The sequence below is a fragment of the Miscanthus floridulus genome, chromosome 18 (assembly GCF_019320115.1).
Source record: "Miscanthus floridulus cultivar M001 chromosome 18, ASM1932011v1, whole genome shotgun sequence".
In the NCBI taxonomy this organism is placed as follows: domain Eukaryota; kingdom Viridiplantae; phylum Streptophyta; class Magnoliopsida; order Poales; family Poaceae; genus Miscanthus; species Miscanthus floridulus.
Window position 1 is genome coordinate 25,513,109 of NC_089597.1, and position 19,290 is coordinate 25,532,398.

Consider the following 19,290-nt stretch of genomic DNA (forward strand, 5'->3'; position numbering starts at 1 on the left):
TGGCCCACGATCTCCAGCAATCGGCATATTTGCCGCTACTTGTGGTCCATTAACCTGTTGGAAAGGATTCATCGGCTGGGCTGCCGATGCTTGATTCTGGAAACCAGCTTGCATATGACCTTGTTGAATCCCTGCAACCTGCTGATTTCGCTGAACTGTATGTTGAACAGGTAACTGTCCTGACCAATCATTATTAGAACTCATCGGCACAAAACTTACCGATGGCTGATAATTTGCTGATATTGTTGGATAATTATAACTGGTTTGAGGCATGAACTGAACCCCAGTTTGACTCATAGCAGGGGCTTTCTGCTGCATCGGCAGTACGCTCGCCGATGGACTTGAATTGAATGTTTGAATCATAGGCATCTGGAAACCTCCTGGAGTTGGTTGTACAGAAGTAGCTGCGGCATATTGAGACACTTGAGCCATCGGCGAAACGGCCGATGATATAGGCGCTCTTCCTGCTGCATCAAATACTTGAGGTAATCTAGGATTGAAAGCAGACGACTCTGGAGGCATGCCATATCCCCACCAATTAGTAGGAATCTGGTTGTTCTGAGACACAGAGCCTGACATAGCTGATGCCGATAGATCTGTATTAAGCTGAATTCGCCCTCCTGGTGGTACCTGATCTGATTGTATCGGTGTAGATTGAATATTAGGTGAACCTGCCAATACTGGAGGGGAAGTAGCTTCTGTACCCACAACGGCCGAAGGAGCCGATGGAGTTTTGACAGACGCCGGCTCTGGTTGATGATAGGCAGGCCCAACGTAATGTGGTGCCGCTTGTCCTTCTTTGAGAGTTCGAACCACAGCATTATGAACAGTATTGGACAGCACATTGGAATGATTAATCAAAGCATGATTTACTGCAGAATTAACCATCTCTTGAAGTTTACCAGGATTGGAGTCAAAGGTAACCTGCCGAGGCAACGGCAAATCTTGCTTCTGGATGACTTGTCCACTCTTGTTCAAGCTAAACGATCTCAGACAAAGCTGCTTGTATTCTTCTACAGCCTTCTCCATAGCCTGCCTCTGTTCTTCCTTGAGATCTTCTTCTGATACTGCGATGATGTTCCCTGGATCGATCTCGGAGTTGAACATATTGGTTGAAGGGTCCCACTGGGCGTGCCAAAAGATGTGTTGATGCAAAAGTGATCTGCAAACACAAAGGGCTAATACCCGAATCGATATCCAAAGCGTGCCAGTCGATTTGACCTGCTAATCGACAAGGATGAAGACACGAACACTTTGGTCCTGACAACAGCGATACGCCCGGAAGTCACGGCCAAGAGGTGCTCACACGGAACTCGAGAATCGCCGAAGGTCGCACTGAAGCAATGCAGCTCGCCGAATCAATGAGAACTCGTAAAAAGGAAAAATATGCAAATTGACGAATTCGCCGAAAAGTAAGTAAATGCAAATAGGAGTAAAAAGTTGGTTTTGATATTGATTGATCTTTTTTTATTACATTGCCCCTTACTCCATATTTATACCCTGATCTAAAGAGACACAACCAAACACAACTAGGACACCAATCCCATATCTAAGGAAACACGTGATTCTTACACGAATCATAACCTAACAAATATAGAAAAGGAAATCAACTCCTATTTATTTCCCTGTCCGCCTCAATTACGATGGAAATCTCACTGTCCTCCTTCCCATCGGCATATTTCCTGCTTCATCGGCAGTAGTCTTCAAGTCTTCCTTCATCGGCATACTCCCTGTTTCATCGGCAGTAGTCTTTAAGTCTTCCTTCATCGGCATACTCCCTGTTTCATCGGCAGCAACTCCTTCAACCTCATCGGCAACGCCCGAGTCCAAATCAACCTTTCCATCGATCATCATCAACTATCGGCAACCATTTTTACAAACTGGCTTTCATTGGCTATCAAAGTATTCAATAACTTTCCCCTTGCCGATTGGTCCACTCCGATTACTTTGACACGTGCAAAAAAACGGTGTCAACAATATTATAGAAACATGAACTCGAACTGAGTCAGAATAATTTTATTAATCTTTTTAGAATAGATGTAGTATTTTATTTTAAAGATTTATTCAGATTTTTCTTTTGAGTAAAAAAGATTTATTCGGCTGATGCAAAAACTATCAAATGATTGACTTTGCAGGTGGGGGTTAAACCGATGAGTTTGATGGGCTATGGCCCAGGTGGGCTTTCGTGTAGATGCTGCTGGTTTCCTGACATTTAGCACCATCTCGTGAGGTGAAGAGAGATGAAGCTGGACGCCGTCTATAAGAGAGGGCAGCTGGCCACCAGTAGAAAGAACGCAGCTGCGTGGTGAACAACCTGTAATTGGACTGTATGACCTGTGCAGTTGGCCAAATTCGGTTTAAACCGAATTTTCAATTCGGAATATTTTAAATTAAAAGTAGAAAAGTAGAAAACGGTCGAAAAATGTCTAAACCGTTTTCTACTTTTACATTTGAAATACGAAACATCTGAAATGCGAAAGCGAAAACGGTAAAGTCGGACAAGAAAATACGGATTCGATCAGATTAAATATAGAAAACGATGTGGTTCGGTTCGAGATATTTCCGTTCCGTTTTCATCCTTACGTGCCCCTTGGCTTGCGAGTCCACCAGCCAAGACCTTCTTGGCACGCACCGCCCAGCCGCCCACGCCGCCGGCCGTTTGCCACCACCGCTGCAACTATATACCACATACCCCGAGCTGAGGAGGACGAGGTGACTGGTGACTGGTGAGGGTCTCCCTGCGCCCGCGCTGCGAGTCGCTAAACGCGCGGTGTGTGGGGCGGTGCACCGCCTAGAGCACCTGACGGCCGACTTACCGATCCGTCTGCGGGCGGGCCGGCTCCTTCGGGGGACTGACACCTCTTGCCATCGATCTGCCTTCTGACGAGCAGGCCATGGAGATCGTTGTCCTCACCACTGGGTCACCAGGTGCTCAGTTATTCAATTTCTCTTCTCATGATGATGCGTGCTCAACTGAGTATTCAGTTGCTGCAAATTGCAACGCTGCATATAGGATCTCTTGGGTTTGAGTTCTTATCCTAGTCATGTGCGTGGTGCACCAGAGCCGGCAAGTTTTTGGGAACATTTAAACATATGCGTATAGCCATTTCAACATGTGCAACGTTCCGGTACACTTTTGCAACATCGATATAAAACACTTACAGTATACCTCTGAAACACTTAAAGCATACAATTGCAACGTGTGTTTTCAGAGGCTGTTTGGTTGCACGCCAACGTCCGCCACGCCACACATGCGGCTGCCACCAACCGTTGGCCAGTGTTTGGTTGCACGCAAATGATGGCAGCCACATGTTTCTCCAGTTCATTTTCTCGCCACGGTTGAGGCGGCCAAATACTTCGCCAAAGGCTTGGGCAGTGCCACAACAGATGTGGCAGCCTTTGGCCGGGGACCAAACAGTCCGTCAGTGCAACATCTACTTGTTGCTTGGACGAATAGAGGCTCGTTGGCATGCAGAGAGCTCGATGCCGGCGCGGAGTGGGGGGTGTAGTGCCCGCGGTGAGTGACCCCGCGCTGGAGAAGTCCGCGGCGGGCGGGCGGGTGTGGTGCCCACGGCGTGGCGCCCCTGCGCTAGAGAAAGACCGCGGCTGAGAGGGTGTGGTGCCCACGACGCGGCGCCCCTGTGCGGTGCCCGCGGCGGGTGAGCGCAGTAGATGCAGGCATCGTGGGCGGGACATGAGCGTCGCGGGCGCGCATGGGAGCGAGCGTTGCTGGAGCGGACAGGAACACGGCGCTGACTGGTAAGCGCGGCGTTCGGACGGACGGACGTTCCGAGGAGAGCATCGATTGTTGAAAGCATTATGTGCAAATAATGCTTCAATAATTTTTTTTATCGGAATGCTCCAACGATTTTGTACAGTAGCATTGGTTGCCGTGTAGTGATATCACGAATATATGTTACTGTTTATTATGCCCCTTGCTACTGACACATCAGATATTATCACAGTAACTTTTTCTGAAAAAATAGTTATATCATTTACTTAAAAAAATAACAGTTATATCATCCGGAGTTCATGAAAGTTTGTTATGCCTCGAAAAGATTGTAACGGTTCGATTCCACCGCCGCAAGGGAAGAAGGAAAAATGAGTTAAAAAAGACTCCGGCTAGAGTGGCCTTCGTGGTCCTCTAGAGCTGACCTTTGTTGGGTCGCTCGCAGCCCCCTCAACGGAGAGTAGGACTCGATGGAGTCCGAACTTCGGCAAAACAAATACCGTGTCTCGATCTCTCTCTATTTGTGATCTTTGTGTGTTGTTTGAGTTTGTCTGCAGGTTACCAATAGTGGTCTGGACCTTGGTTTGAAAAGAGAAATCAATCGGAGCAAGTTGAGAGCTGGCTAGGCAAACCCGTGAATACCGGACGTGTCTGGTATTCGGTCCCTGCTCTGAATTTGTATACTTACTGCTCTAACTTGTTTGTTGCAGGGTTGTACCTTCCAGACTTATTCTATATATCTTGTGTACTATGTTGGCTAACTCGTGAGGGGTTTACTTCTCTGATTTGGAATTTCTGAGTCATCGAAAATTGCTATACTAATCATTTCTGCATTTGAAGTGTTGAATTTTTAGAAACGCCTATTCAATCTCCCACTAGGCGGCATCGTCGATCCTTTCACTGGGACCGACCCTGTGCGCGCGGAGTCGTCGAACCTTCCCGGGCGCACCGCTGGAGACGAAAGGCCGCGTCTCCCCCGCTCGGACTAGAGTTCCCCGCCGGCGAGGTGGCCGAAGGGTGCTCACCCGCGCCGTCGACCCGGGGCATCGTGCTCCTCGACTACTGTCTCTTGTCACAACTCACCAAAATGGAAGGCCTTTTGTTTTTTTTATTTGATTGTAGTTGTCCTCTCCTATCATGTGATTTATTCCCAGAGGCAATTATGATGATCAATTATTTGCAACACATGCAGAGACCTTTCCTGACGACACGTTCCTTTTAGGATACATCTCAGGCCTATGATGTACTTAATGCAAACCATGCTTTTTTGTATATACCTACAATTTTCATATTCAACATCGTTATACCTACCTTGATTGTAGGCTTAGTAAATGTTATGACTCATCAAATGGCAAAAAAAAAATTCCATGTAGTTGTGCTGGTCACTGGGTTTCATCTTCGAGCTGCCTTCCCTATTTTTGTCCACAAGCAGGTGTGATTCCTCTGAATGTATTACTAACCGGCACGCCTACTGCGCTGTCAATGATGATGGTTATTTAAGACCTTTCATGTACTCACATTTTTTACATGATACCTCCCAAGGTACGCACAATTATTAACCAAGGCCTATATCCCCCTCAATGTTTTTACACATCAAAAGACATTTCCCGCTAATATGATCCTTTAAGTTATGATTTCAGTGTTACGACATATTTAGTATGCAAACCATGTTATTTTTTCTATACCTGAAAAAATCATATTCAACACCCTTAGATCTAGCTTGCCTCAATTTTTATCCATCTCTTATCACCTCGACGAAGGCTAAATTTGCTGCAGAATGAGAACACGCTAAATCCATTACGCTTACAGCTTTAGGTACCTAACCATGGTAGTACATGACTATATGCCCTTACAACATTGTACACAAGGAGTAAGATCATTGCTAAAATGGTTTCTTCATATCCATCTCTCATATCGCTGCACATAATCAGGCGATTCTCTAAAATTGGTTATCTGCTCGTAATAATAAATTTATTTATTTGTTTGCTCCATGAATTGTAGGCATTGTTCCACGAATGCAAGGAAATATGCAATTGACGTACTTAAGTTAGCCTCGCCTTCTCACTACCCTCAATTTTCTTTACCATCAAACACCTCTAATTTGTTATTATCTAATTCAGGTCTTACTGTGTATGGTTCAGTCCAGTGTCTGGTATCCTCGCGTAACAATTCAGGCCGTTGGCCCAACACAAAATGAGTCTTCACATCCAACTGAACCATGACTGTGATGTACTTCCTCTATTCTAAATTATAAGTCGCTTTGACTTTTTTGATACATTAATTTTACAATGCATCTAAATATAATAATATGTCTAGATGCGTAGCAAAATGGATAAACAAAAAAGTCAAAGCGACTTATAATTTAGAATGAAGGGAGTACTAGCTAATGTTGTCCTACAAAGGTCCCAAATGACAACTGAAACTAATCTCACTTTCTTTTCGTTCTATTTATAATCATATGATCTACTACAGTTGCGGCTTGAGCACGGGCGTACTTGCGTATGACTAATATGAGGCAGGATTCGGACCAGTGAGAGGGTGCTGGCTAGGACAGGCAGCAACAGCAGAGGCTAATAATGAGGGGAGGAAGGCCGAGGCGATACCACTGTGGGACATCACCACGTACTCTCAACAGGTTGCAACCACGCCACCACCCTAGGCTTAGCCAGGCACGTAAATTTCAATTCTATAATATGTAGGGGTTAAATTGAATGGATGATCTACTACTATGGTTCACTTAAATTTGTCTTTAATTTTCACTCTCCCAGCCACTATGAACTTGTGTTCTAAAAGATTATTTTAGTATAAAATTTAAAAATATTATATAATTATGTGTGCTATTTTTTCTTATCTTGTCAATATTAGTGTGGCGTTATGTCGCCCAGGCTCCACGTAAATCCTGGCTCCGCCATTAGAGAGAACGTAGGCAGCGCTACCCACTATAAAACCTGGCTAGTTCTCGCGGGAATCTCATCGAGCTAAGAACCTTTTCTTCCGTCTTTGCCTTCTATGGCCAGCGGCGGTGCTAAAGGTACCAGACCATTATATTTGATTATATTTAAAAAATACTATTGCATGTATCTACCTTTTTTTTCTTAATTCTCAAGTCATTCTAGTTAGAGACCAGGGTGGCCCCTTCAAGCGTTTCAAGAAAGGTTGTTCAAGGCAGAATAAAGAAGACCCCGTTGCGCAGCCGCGTCGTGGGGGTCTCCCGTTGTTGCGCCCGCGCCGTGAGTCGCTGAACGCGGTGTGGGCGATGCACCGCCGGGAATGTCGGACTGCTTGTTTCGGATTCCTAACCACCAATGCTCTGCTCCATTGCAACAGCCTCCGGTCGCACCAGTGACAGGCCGATCCGCCTGTTCGGACGAAGCGTTGGACTCCATTGGTCCTGCGGCGAAGGATCGAATGCGTGCGAGCAGAGGATCATGGGAACATGTGAGGCAGCGGCAATGTGCATCATGGAGAGGCACAAAGCTACATACAAGAGAATAAAACAGTGGGTTACTTTTATTACGGGTGGTATTTTAGCCTGCATTAGTTAGGGTCTTATTTATCTACGTTAGCGATTTAAAAAAAATGTGGAGAGAAATTTTACCTCTTTAATACAGTATTAGATATAGATATAGATAGATATAGATAAAGATAAACATAGAGAAGATGGGTCAAAAACGTGTTTTTTTATATATTTCGTGTGTCGTTCTTTGCATACAACGTCAAAAGAACTTAGTCCTCAGTTAAAAAAAAAAGACAAGAAAGAACGTAGACCTCAACAAGCGTGCATCAAGCCTCCGGCGTCCGGCGCCGCAAAGCGCGCCAACCCTACCTACCTGGGTGGTATTTTTCATTGGTGGGTAGGATACGTGGACAATGTGACACCACGTGGCCTCCCGGAGTCCATTATAAAAGACTGGCCTGGGCTCAAGTCGGCATCCGCTGAAGTCATAATCATCGTATCGTACTTACTATAAACAGAACTCACAAGTCACAACTCACAATGGCATACCCTACTGTCGTGCTCATCCCATTATGCGTTCCAGGCCACCTCACATCCATGCTCGAAGCCGGCAAGCGGCTGCTCGGCAGAAGCCGCTGCCCCATGTCGCTCACCGTGCTCGTCACGCAGATGACCATGTCCGCCAACACGATGTCCGACGTCGCCGACATCATCCGGCGGGAAGCAGACTCCGGCTTCGACATCCGCTTCGTCCACCTCCCCACCGTGGAGCTCCCCACCGCTGAGCACGGCGGTCTCGAGGATTTCATGGTGCGCTTCATACAGCTCCACGGGACATACGTCAAGGAAGCCGTCTCCGGCATGTCGTCCCCGGTAGCCGCGGTGGTGATGGACTACTTCTGCACCACCCTGTTCGATGTCACGCGCGAGCTCGCACTGCCGGTGTACGTCTACTTGACGTCCGGCGCGTCGATGCTCGCGCTCCTGCTGCGGTTGCCGGCGCTGGATGAGGAGATCTCCGGAGATTTTGAGGCGATGGAAGGAGCAGTTGATCTTCCCGGGATGCCGCCGGTGCCGGCTCGTCTCATGCCAACTCCCATAATGACGAAAGGTCCAAACTTCGCGTGGCTCGTGTACCACGGCAACCGCTTCATGGAGGCCGCTGGCATCATCGTCAACACGGTGGCCGAGCTGGAGCCGTCCATCCTTGCAGCCATCGCCGATGGTCTCTGCGTGCACGGACGCCGCGCTCCGACCGTCTACCCGATCGGGCCCGTCGTGCCTGTCAAGCCGCCCGGCGACGGCGAGCACGAGCGCGTGAGGTGGCTCGACGCACAGCCACCAGCATCCGTCGTGCTGCTCTGCTTTGGGAGCATGGGCGGTAGCTTCCCCTCGCCTCAGGTCCGGGAGATCGCCGACGCCCTCGAGCACAGCGGGCACCGCTTCCTGTGGGTACTCCGTGGCCCGATACCCGCCGACTCCAAGTACCCAACGGATGCCAACCTCGACGAGCTGCTCCCAGAAGGGTTCTTGGAGAGGACGAAGGACAGGGGTCTCGTGTGGCCCAAGTGGGCGCCGCAGAAGGACATCCTCGCCAACCCTGCCGTCGGCGGCTTTGTGACCCACTGCGGGTGGAACTCGATCCTTGAGAGCCTTTGGCACGGCGTGCCGCTGGTGCCGTGGCCGCTGTACGCGGAGCAGCACCTGAACGCGTTCGAGCTCGTGTCCGTGATGGGCGTCGCCGTGGCCATGCAAGTGGACAGGAAGCGCGACAACTTCGTCGAGGCAGCGGAGCTGGAGCGCGTGGTCCGGAGCCTGATTGGCGGGTCGTCGGAGGAGGGGAGGAAGGCGCGAGAGAAGGCCACGGAGGCGAAGGACCTATGCCGGAAAGCCGTGGCCGACGGCGGGTCCTCGGAAGTGTCGCTGCAACAACTAGCGCGTGAGATTGCAGAGCACAGAGAATACCAAGGAAGAACGGAAGCAACGCCGCTTCCTCAACATGTTCACTACCCCGCTGCCACCCTTGGCGCTGCCAGCCATGGGTGACCTCCGATCCTGAATGATGATGCAGGCCATGCGGCTTGACTGTCACCAGGTTTGAACATGTCGTCAATCTGGCCAATGTTAGTCATGAGTGGTTCCAAATAAAAGGGGAGTCGTAGGGTGGTTCTTTAGTAGGAGGCATTTGGATGAGAGAGGTGTGTAACCGGCATTCAGTGTTCAAAATAGAACACTTACTGCCGAGTAGTGTCGCAGTCGTACTCATCCGGTCCAAGCTCCAAGGTCAATGAACCGAGGCTGCAACATGCTTGTTGTATCCATGTTTAACGATGAATGAGAACAATTGTATTGTGTTAAACTGTAATGTGAGAGGGCTAATGCAGTGACCGTAGACAAGTAGTCTGTCAGAGACATGATCATGAGCCTGTTTGGCTGGTATTAAAGCCGGCTGAAGCTGTTTTGTTAGGAGAAAAAAATACTGTAGATTCTAGCTGATAAGTCGGCTGATAAGTTCAAGCTGCCAGTGATGAACGACAACAATATTTCAGAGACCCTGGGAACTCAATTTGTTGGAGCGTATGCTGCACTACCAGCCACAAATGCTAGGGGAGGGGGTGCACATTGCTTGTTGACTTGATCACTTCCTCTTACAAGATGTACAAGTTGGACAAAGTTCAGTTACTGCGACAATTGGAAACAGAGCTGATAACTCACAATATAATGGAGCTTCACTGGTGTGTACGGACCCCAAGGTGATGCTGAGAAATTACAGTTCATCGGTGAAATTAGACATTTGCAGCAGCGGGTGTTACTTACCACAATGGCTCATCCTGGGGGGCTTTAACCAATGCTCTGCACCATATTGCAACAGCCTCCGGTGGCACCCAGCGCCAGTCCGATCCGCCTGTTCGGACGACGCGCTGGACCTCCAGGACCAGGAGCTGATGACCACGGGAAAATCGACCCGCACACGGCTGGAAACTGTTCTGGTTCAGTGGCCGCTGGTCCGTTTTCCATCACGTAGAGAACTAGTTCGCCATCACGCCGTGCGTGCGGGCCGGCTCCTGCGGGCGGCTGACACCTGTTGCCATCGATCTGCCTTCTCACGATGACGAATTGATGGTGCGTGCTCAACTGAGTTTTCAGCTGCTGCAAATTGCAACGCTGCATGAAGTACCTCTTGGGTTTGGGGCTCTTATCCTAGTCATGTGCGTGGTGCACCAGAACCGGCAAGTTTTTGAGAAAAAATGATTTACCTTTTTTATTTGTCAGGGAGTTGGGACTAATCTGAAACCAGCTATAGATAAGCAGAGGTAGATCCGTAGATATTAAGGTTTACTCATCAGTTCAAAAATTCAGTTGTACCGATACTTTGATCAGACCAGCAATTTCAATTTCAATTTCTTCCACTTGTCAACCAATAAATATGTATTGTTTCCGAGTGTCTTTACTTTGAGCTGTTGCAACACCAGTGCATGCTGCTTAGTGCCTAACTTCTAGGTTTTTCCTTGTTCCCTAATCCCTTGTGAATTCAAGCGGCTTTGAAGTTGCGGCACCCAAATGCTGATGGACCATACAGGAATATGAGATCAGAAAGCTTCCGAATTGGCTGCTTGGGATACAATCGGATGTACTTTCTTTTGTTCTGGTAGCTTGAGTGTTATGGCAAGTGGAGCCGGCCTAGGGGCCCACGTGGTACTTTAGCGCGCGAACAGTACTGCATGAGCAGTAACAGATCCGATTAGATTAGATTGATTATGATTAGTTAGAAAAGGGATAAGATAGATTGATTCGGTTAGTATATTACTTAGGAGTCAAGTACGTTGTCTTTGTAAAAGGGACCAATCATGTATCAGTTAGAGTCAGGTAAGAAGAAATCTTAAGATAGTCCCGAGGAAGGGTGGCTATCCGGGGTCTCTCTGCTAATCCATCTATCCGTAGCCTTTTTATAACATTGAGAAAACCCAGTAACCCTCAGTAGGGGTGTGTCCCTCTTGTTTTCTTCGAAAAAAAAGAAAACCCAGTAATCCGTCCTGGTTCTGATAGTATGTTTGATTCGTTCTGCTGAAGTGCTGATCGTAAGCAGTTTGAACTGACCTTTGTTTCAGAACTATACATTGTTGAAATTGAAAGAATTATGTGCAAATATGCTTGAACGATTTTGTACACTAACATTGGTTGTAAATGTCTTCAGCTTTTAGACATGACCTGAAAATTACAGTTACTCTTATTACCCTGTTCTGCTGCACTACTTAAGCAGTACTTTTCAGCGAACGAACAGTGCCTTTTGTTTTATGTGTTTGGAAACTGGCTTTCATTTTGGGCATTAGGCAAATCAAGCCATTGTTTCCTGATATATTTTTAGCAAATAAATGAACTTCAACTCACCATACATGCACTCGTACATATTCATTCTACTGCTTGCACTTGCACTGCGTAGTACGTACAACACTTGAGCAACAGCAGAGAGATGCTCAACCTCTCGCTCTTTCTTTATTAATTGAACGTGCTTCTTATATGATCCTCACCACAGAATACATTTATATTTATCTACCTCTTCCTTGGCTTCAACAGGAATCGTTAGTAGTTTATTTCACTTTTCATTCGGAGTGGGGATCACCGTGTCAGATTCTGAGAAGGCGACCACCACGGAGAATTTCAGGGGGTAGCCAAACAGATCAGAGCCTGGAGAGCTTGAGCTGCTGCTTGAGCAAGGGGCGGAGGTACTCATGGTACCCCTCAGGCACCACCGTCTCATTCAAAGGGTCCTTCCATGCCTCCTCGTACAGTGCCGGGTACACATTCCCATCATACCGCCCCAGCACCGACCCCAGGTAGTGGTCTGTGTAGTTGAACGCATCCACCAGCGCAACAGCATTTGGACGCACCTGTCGCAGATCATGTCCAGCACCAACTTACACTTCATATCATACAGCAATACTGCTACTAGAAGACAAACAAACACCAGCAATCCAGCATACCTGTGCGTAAAGCTTGCCAAGCTGCTCATTTGCCAACGCTCCCTGCTTCGGTGTGATGCACCCAGTTGCCAGGAAGTCACCCAGGTGCTTGTGAAGAATGTAGAGGGCATAAACATTGCAAAGGTTCTGGAGCTGTTCCTTCACTCCATGTCCAGGAATGTCCTGCTGTACCTTTGCAATGAACCTAGCAGTATAACACAAGAAGAATAACGGATGAATCATCTTTATTTAAAAAAGAAGAGAGACTGGAAGGTAAGGAACAGCGCGCGCTTCATAAACAACGTTGAATTAATACTCACTTGGTTACAATGATTAACTGGATGTGAGCTACTGCAGCCTCTAGCAAATCTGGGGACCGCTCAGAGAAACCTGCAAGGCATGCGATCATCATTAGTACAGTAATTCCAATTTAGCAACTACAATTTGGAAAACGAAAACAGAATGTGGTATTGGCTGGTTATAAATACTACCTTCTTCTTGGCTTGCTGCTTGGCCTATGTTCTGGGCACAGTTTACTGCCATCCTGAGAGCCCTGGCTTCAAATGCCTCTTGTATGGCAACAGGGTTAAGCCAGTCTTCGGCTGTTGAGTCACCAAACATGAATAATTACCATCATCAATACAGGCATTATCCTCAAGAGGCCTGGAACAAATATCAAATATAACTGAGAACGAGATAATATAATGATCCAGCCTAAATAAGTACCTGTGTTAACAGCACATTTGCATTGCATCAAATATTGTACATTGCCCATGTAAGCCATTGTACCAACAGGTTGTTTTCCAGATGCTAATTGGGATACAGTCTTCATTAGAATCCTTGCAACCTGCAGGTACCCCCAAATGTTGCCTATCACTATACCATTGTCCAAAATGGAGTAGAGGAAAAGCAAAAACAGCTTCTGTCTTTTTCTTTAACTAATGTGGAACACAATCTGTCATGCCACACATACTCAACCAGTAACAGTAGCCAAAACTATGATTATTGGCTAGTATCATCAGAAACGTACAAACCTGCAAAAGCAGAACAATATTGTCCCCTTCATAAGTGCAAGCAGGAACATAGACAGCAAACAATTCAGGAAGCCCACAGCTGTTCAAGTAACCATGTCCACCACAGAGCTTTCTGCATTCTTCAATGGCATCCTGCACAAAAGACAGGAATCACCATAAGAACAATGCATTGCCAAAAGTCCTCCATTATGACTAAACCATCAGAACATGCATATGGCTTGATAATCAGACCAGAATTTACTCCATTAAGAAATGGAGTTGAGCTTCAGGAAAAGATTAAGGTCAACATAAAATTCGCATCTAGTGACAGTCTGGGTAAATGGCCCAAGTTTATGAACTACAAATACCTATGAAAGATGAAGTGATGAAAGCAATATTTGCCCATTTAATAGTGTGAAGACTTCTACAAACCACTTAGCCAAAGAGAGCAAATCAAAATACCCCCCATCAAGTACAACCTGTAAAAATAAGAATTAATTATACGTACAGCTGTTGCAGATGTTGTCACGGCCTTCAAACCAGCGGTACAGGCATGGGTTTCTTGCAGTGTTGAGTAGTCTTTAGCTACCAGTTTCTGAGTGACATCCATGTATAGCCACTTGAGCCAGTCACCCACAAATCTAAATGCATATGCTGAAGCCAGCAATGGAAAGAGTCTGCTTTGTTGAGTCTTGTAATCAAGGACCTGTAACCAGTTTGAATACGTTAGCCACCTTTTGTTGGTAACCAAAAGATGCAGAAATTATCCATGTTAAGCACAGGCAGTAACACTGGGCAGTTGATTCAAAAAATGGTTATCGCACAGCCATTCACAAGTATATAAATAAATGACAAAAAATGTATCATGAATGCTTCACAGGCATGTTATTTTTTTATGAAGAATCCGCAGCATATACTGAACAACTACAGAGTCAACATAACTTTGGAAACCTTAAGAGGCCCTATGGATAGTTTATCCACAAAGTTGCAACATAAAAGTGAAAACCAATCAGCAACAGCTGAGCTGCTTATTGTTACGATACTGCTAGTGGTATTTGAATTAACTATGAGCATATCTATAATGATATGGTGTCAACAGTCAGCAATTTATTACTAGCAACCAGATATTGGTGTCAGATTGCTTTGATGCCTGCCTGGTGCATATATCGCATTTATTATTTATTTTCCATTTCCACTGGTCCAGTTGAGTTGAGCAGAGTAGCGTATTCGAGAACATATTAAGATTAATAGAGAAGATGAATAGATGGCAATACAAAAGGCTCAGTATTAGAAATTTAGAATACCTTAGTCTCAGGGCCACCATCTTGAGAGCCAAACTGCTTTCGGATGGCGCTGTATCGTACAGCAATGCAAACAGCACGGGACAAAGCCTTAGAAGCATCCGCGACTATTGTTTGACGAACAAAAACCATTGTCCCATAAAGCAGCTGCTTTGGGACATCTGAATTAACATATTTCCCCTCCCTAGTAACTTGTGAAAGCCTAGAAAGGAAAGGAAACAAGTTTGAATATGGTTAGGCTGCAAAAAAGAAAGAACAGATAAAGTGCTGTAGTAAAGTATAATAGCCAAATGGACGAACCTCATCAACATTTGATCCCTTGGTATGCGCACATGGTCAAATCGCAGAACACCATTGTCCATACTGTTATATGCACCGCTACCAAATTTTCCACCAATATCACCCAGGGTAACACCAGGAAGCGGGGAGTGATCCTCTAAGCTTCGCAGTTGCACAATGAAACCTGGGACAAGGACATGTATGAGCAACAAAGGAGACTAGGAGAACACTTAAATGTCACCTAAACACAAAACACTCTTACCATGTATACCATAGTCCTTTCCTTCAGTTATCAGCCGAGCATACACCACTGCATGGGTGGAAGCTTTCCCCAAGCCACCAGGCCACCACTGCCGACATGAAGATAGATGTAACAAATTGTGGACAAGATCTTAAACAAGACACAAATGGCTAAAGTAACATAAAAAAGGGAAAGGAAAAATAATAGTTTTTTTAATAAATCAATATGGAGGCAGTTGATCCACAGGACTTTACTTTGCTGGAGGTCAGAGTTGGACTGTGGATGACAAACTCATCAGTCTTTGGATCAAATGTAGCAGTTGTTTCAAGGCCCTGAACGTTTGAGCCGTGACCAAGTTCAGTCTGAGCATAGCACCCAATTATTTGGAACTTGTAAGCCATAGGCAACCACTTCTTCTGCTGCTCCTCAGTACCTTGACCTTTTATAGCAGGAACAAACATGCCCTGCAGGATGGCATTGTTTTTGTTAACTTGTAAGTGAAAAAATATAGATGAAGCTTATACAAAAACTATCTGTTATTCAATGGCAGGAGTCTTTTTTTTTGTTTCTTATTAAATGAAAATGAAAGGCCCTGATTTTTACAGAAACCCAAGAACAATATGCTGAGCATCCAGCAGCACTAATTTTTACAGAAACCCAAGAACAATATGCTGAGCATCCAGAAGCATTAACTCCAGAAGACATCAGCACACAGCATGGACAACAAAGGATTCGTCGTGGTATGATAAGTATGTATACTGATGCAATAAAAGTTGATAGTCATACCCAATGCAGATCAACATAACCAGGCTGATCTACGTATAGCCTCAGCATACCTGCTTCCTCCTCTGTCAATCCACAGCAATATAACACAGTAGAGCATCAGTTAAACTGTTGTATGTAGAAAAATGGCTCGATAGTTCTTTGGTTGGTATTGGAATCTGCGCGACTTGGTACCTGTAAGACGTAGTTCGACAATACGCTTCCATGCGTGGGCTGCCTTTCTTAGAGTGTCCTTAAACAAGTCCTTCCTGGAGAGCATGGTCCTGTTATCCTTGCGGAAGACCTATGTATTAAGCAGGTGGAATTGTAAGTGGACTTCTCCAAAAAAAATTTAACTACTGTAACCTGATGCAATATCTTGTCTTGACAACCAAAGGGTGGGTGTTTTATTTGGTTCAGTGTTAGCATTTAGGAACTAGGAACAAAGGAAACAGAAAGAACGACGGTTACAATCTTACTGTTGCTTTTTTTTAAACAGAAAACAACAATATTACAATTTCTCACAAGGATAAGACTAAGAGTATCCAGTTCAAAACCGGAAAGCAATCATGTACTATGTATGCTAGAATAAGTCAACACTTAGTTACTGTTTATATAAGACAAAAGTTTATCGGTTTGAGTCAGCATTGTGAGGTTATAGGGAAACATTGAGAAAATTGGTAGTCAGCAGTGGAGCTAAGAATATTCTAAATCCGAATAATTTAAGGAAAAGTGCAGAGGTGAAACGGTCAAAGCTGAATTGAGCTGGTAAACCATGGTTTGCGAAATCCGTTGACTTGCTAGTTTTTCTGCCTTGCGTAGAGAGACTACAGGAAATCAGATGCGAAAGGTGTTGCTGCTTTATATGAAGAGAAGAAAAGAAGATTGGGATTAATCCGGGGGGAGCGGAAAAGGCAAAGCATGGATTATGTGGAAGTCAACTAGCGAATGAAGCTGAGAAGTTGGGGAAGGGCAGGTGAACAGCTAGACAGATGCAGCAAGCAAGCCATGGGAAGGGGAGGGGAGGCGCATCTGATTCTGATCTATGCGAAGGAGGTGGAATTGGGGATCGGGGGAGGAGAAGGGGATCAAGGAAGCAATCACTTACAGGGTCGGACGCGACGAGTCGGGCCATGCGGTCGCCGACTTCGACGGCGTGTCGCGAGCCAGCCCACGCAACCTTCATCTCCTCGACGTCGAAGAGCGCGGCGGCCCTCTCGGCCGCGAGGTGGTCCACCTCCGCCGCTGCGTCCATGGCGATCTCTGTCGAGGTCAAGACCCAAAGCTGAAGCTCTGCGATGCCTGGCGGGGAAAGACCTCAGACGGCCAGGCCTGCTCCAACTCCTCAACTACTCGTCCTCGTCGCCTCGCTCGATTTGGCTGCTTGATGGTAGGTGGGCGAGAAGCGCGATGTGGAAGACGGGGACTACGACTACTGCTGCTAGAGATAAAACGGATCGGACTACGACTACTGCTGCTAGAGATAAAACGGATCGGGCATGGACGGATATCATGTTTATTTTCGTATTTTTGTTCGGAATTGATTTGAATATGAATGTTTTCATATTTTTGTTTGGATTCGGATTCGAATATAGATAGTGTCAACTATGTCGGATAGGATATGATTGGATATCGACATCATAAATATATGATTTGAGTATTCAGATACGGATACGATATCAGATGTTAGATATCCGGACTCAAATACGAACAGATCTTAACCCCTCTAGACAAATTCGGTTTCGAATACGGTCGGAAAATATCCGTACCGTTTTCACCTCTAACTGCTGCTCAGGTTTTCTGAAAACACCCATATCAAGGTCGGCCATGTGGGGGTTGGTTTTCAGTTTTCACACATTTTTTCGTTCGTTTTCTTTTTTCTGATGAATATAATAAATCAAAATGATGCCGTGTGCGTCTGCCTGTCTCAGGTTTGGACGTTTGGTAGTTGGCCGATTTCCTCACCTTCCCTGCTGGTATTTTATTTTCCAAAATTTTCGTCTTTTTACACGCGTGCATTTGACCATGTGCACAATGGTCCCTATAATAACAATTGCACGCATAATTACCAACTTGTGCAAGTAGTGGGTAGTATTTTTTTTTACCAAATTTAAAAGTTTTAAAAAAAAATACCAATGAAAATATATAATGTGTTGATATAGTACTTTCTAAAGTCATATATGGTTGTCAACATTCCAACGTTCTAAGTTTTAATTATAACTTTTCGGTGTTTTAGAATATGAATATTTGAAAACAAAAATAAATAGATTCGTATCGAAGAGCATGTTTTTTTTTCGCAACCGTGCCTAAAACGTTTTTCATTAAGAGAAAAGAAGAGTTACAACAAATAGTCTCAGTAAGTCAAGGCTTACTAAAACCAACACGATCCTTATGAAACTAGTTTCACAGGGATCAAACAGAATTCATAATTAAGCAATTACATATGAACAATTCGTGATCAAGCTACTATTAACTCTAAAAGAAGCAACGAACCTAGTGGGCACAGCTAGCCACTAAAGACGACACCTCTAGGCAACAGAGACCTCTATGTAGCTCTCCAATTGGAACGAGCATTTCATGGATGTCCGAAGGTGATGGAGCACCAAAGCATCTTATAGTTGAAGCAGCGACATGGGGCAGGCAATCAGAAGGACCTTTAGAGGCAAGGCATAGAGCAAGGCAAGGCATAGAGCAATAACCTCAGAAGCCTTGGCCGCCGTCTCATGGTTGGGCAACAACGACATTAGATCATCAAAAGACTGAAGCTTATCATTAGAGAGATTTTTCTCGTCCCATGCCAACTCAATACAAGACATCACTTGCTTTGTTGTTTCCTGCTGAACTACAGGCGATAGGGCCTCCTCCATCAGTGAGAGGGTGGAGGGGGAAATACTCATAGAAGCGAGGGCGACGGCCCTCAAGACCATCATCTTCAGAGTTAGCGATCAGACAACCCAACCCATCTTGAATCAGCACAAACAAAGGTGAAGCAACAACCAGACACCAAAGGAAGAACCTTGGGAAGACAACCATCAACCAAAGGCTGCAAGTAGCAGATCGGGCTTATATTTTGATGTGATTTCATTTAATATCAAAGTATGATTTACCTAGTTTCAACTTTTATCTTTTTTTATATTTCTGAATTATGATTCCTATTCACCTTACTCAGGATAGAAGAGACCTATTTGAATTAGGATTCGTACAGACCATACATGTAGATAGACTAATAGAGACAGTTTCCATATCTACGTAGTTAGTTAAGAAGATCAATATCGGCCTAGACGCGAGCTATTCTAACTCGTATGAGCATGTGTTATTATATATATAAGTCTGGACAGAAGAAACTCTCCATTATCCGATAGTTAGAAGAAGACGGACCAAAAAATGGATGGACAAAAAAATGGCCCGAAATTTTGTCTCTTTATTATTAGGTATAGATATAGATATAGATATTGTCGGTGCAGAAAGTGACCAACTAGTAAATATTTGTAGTTTTGTTATACATTGTGATCGAAGGTGGCCTAGCACTTAATGACACAGGATTTA

At 45.3% G+C, this 19,290-nt stretch overlaps 2 protein-coding genes across 2 annotated transcripts; one reads left to right on the forward strand and one right to left on the reverse strand.

Moving 5' to 3' along the window:
• The first annotated feature begins 7,677 nt into the window (after positions 1 to 7,677).
• Positions 7,678 to 9,552, forward strand: LOC136521315 (anthocyanidin 3-O-glucosyltransferase 6-like). The gene has a single exon (XM_066515028.1). The coding sequence runs from the start codon at positions 7,728 to 7,730 to the stop codon at positions 9,231 to 9,233; it is 1,506 nt and encodes a 501-aa protein (XP_066371125.1). The 5' UTR covers positions 7,678 to 7,727; the 3' UTR covers positions 9,234 to 9,552.
• Positions 9,553 to 11,640: 2,088 nt separating this feature from the next.
• On the reverse strand, positions 11,641 to 17,181 carry LOC136520161 (peroxisomal acyl-coenzyme A oxidase 1-like). Its single transcript, XM_066513592.1, has 14 exons — positions 16,853 to 17,181; positions 15,940 to 16,048; positions 15,769 to 15,830; positions 15,237 to 15,446; positions 15,004 to 15,091; positions 14,763 to 14,925; positions 14,466 to 14,664; positions 13,670 to 13,867; positions 13,183 to 13,314; positions 12,875 to 12,995; positions 12,640 to 12,750; positions 12,469 to 12,538; positions 12,170 to 12,353; positions 11,641 to 12,076 (listed from the first exon to the last, which is right to left on the reverse strand). The coding sequence occupies exons 1-14, from the start codon at positions 16,997 to 16,999 to the stop codon at positions 11,867 to 11,869; spliced, it is 2,004 nt and encodes a 667-aa protein (XP_066369689.1). The 5' UTR covers positions 17,000 to 17,181; the 3' UTR covers positions 11,641 to 11,866.
• Positions 17,182 to 19,290: the final 2,109 nt, after the last annotated feature.

What these genes read in the sequence shown, in the direction of transcription:
- LOC136521315 (XM_066515028.1), top strand. Translation starts at nt 7,728, where the DNA reads ATGGCATACCCTACTGTCGTGCTCATCCCATTATGCGTTCCAGGCCAC.
- LOC136520161 (XM_066513592.1), bottom strand. Translation starts at nt 16,999, where the DNA reads ATGGACGCAGCGGCGGAGGTGGACCACCTCGCGGCCGAGAGGGCCGCC. An exon ending in GTTATGTTGATCTGCATTGG is followed by an intron (nt 15,447 to 15,768) that starts GTATGACTATCA and finishes GCCATCCTGCAG; the next exon opens with GGCATGTTTGTTCCTGCTAT. An exon ending in ATATTGTTCTGCTTTTGCAG is followed by an intron (nt 12,996 to 13,182) that starts GTTTGTACGTTT and finishes GGGTACCTGCAG; the next exon opens with GTTGCAAGGATTCTAATGAA.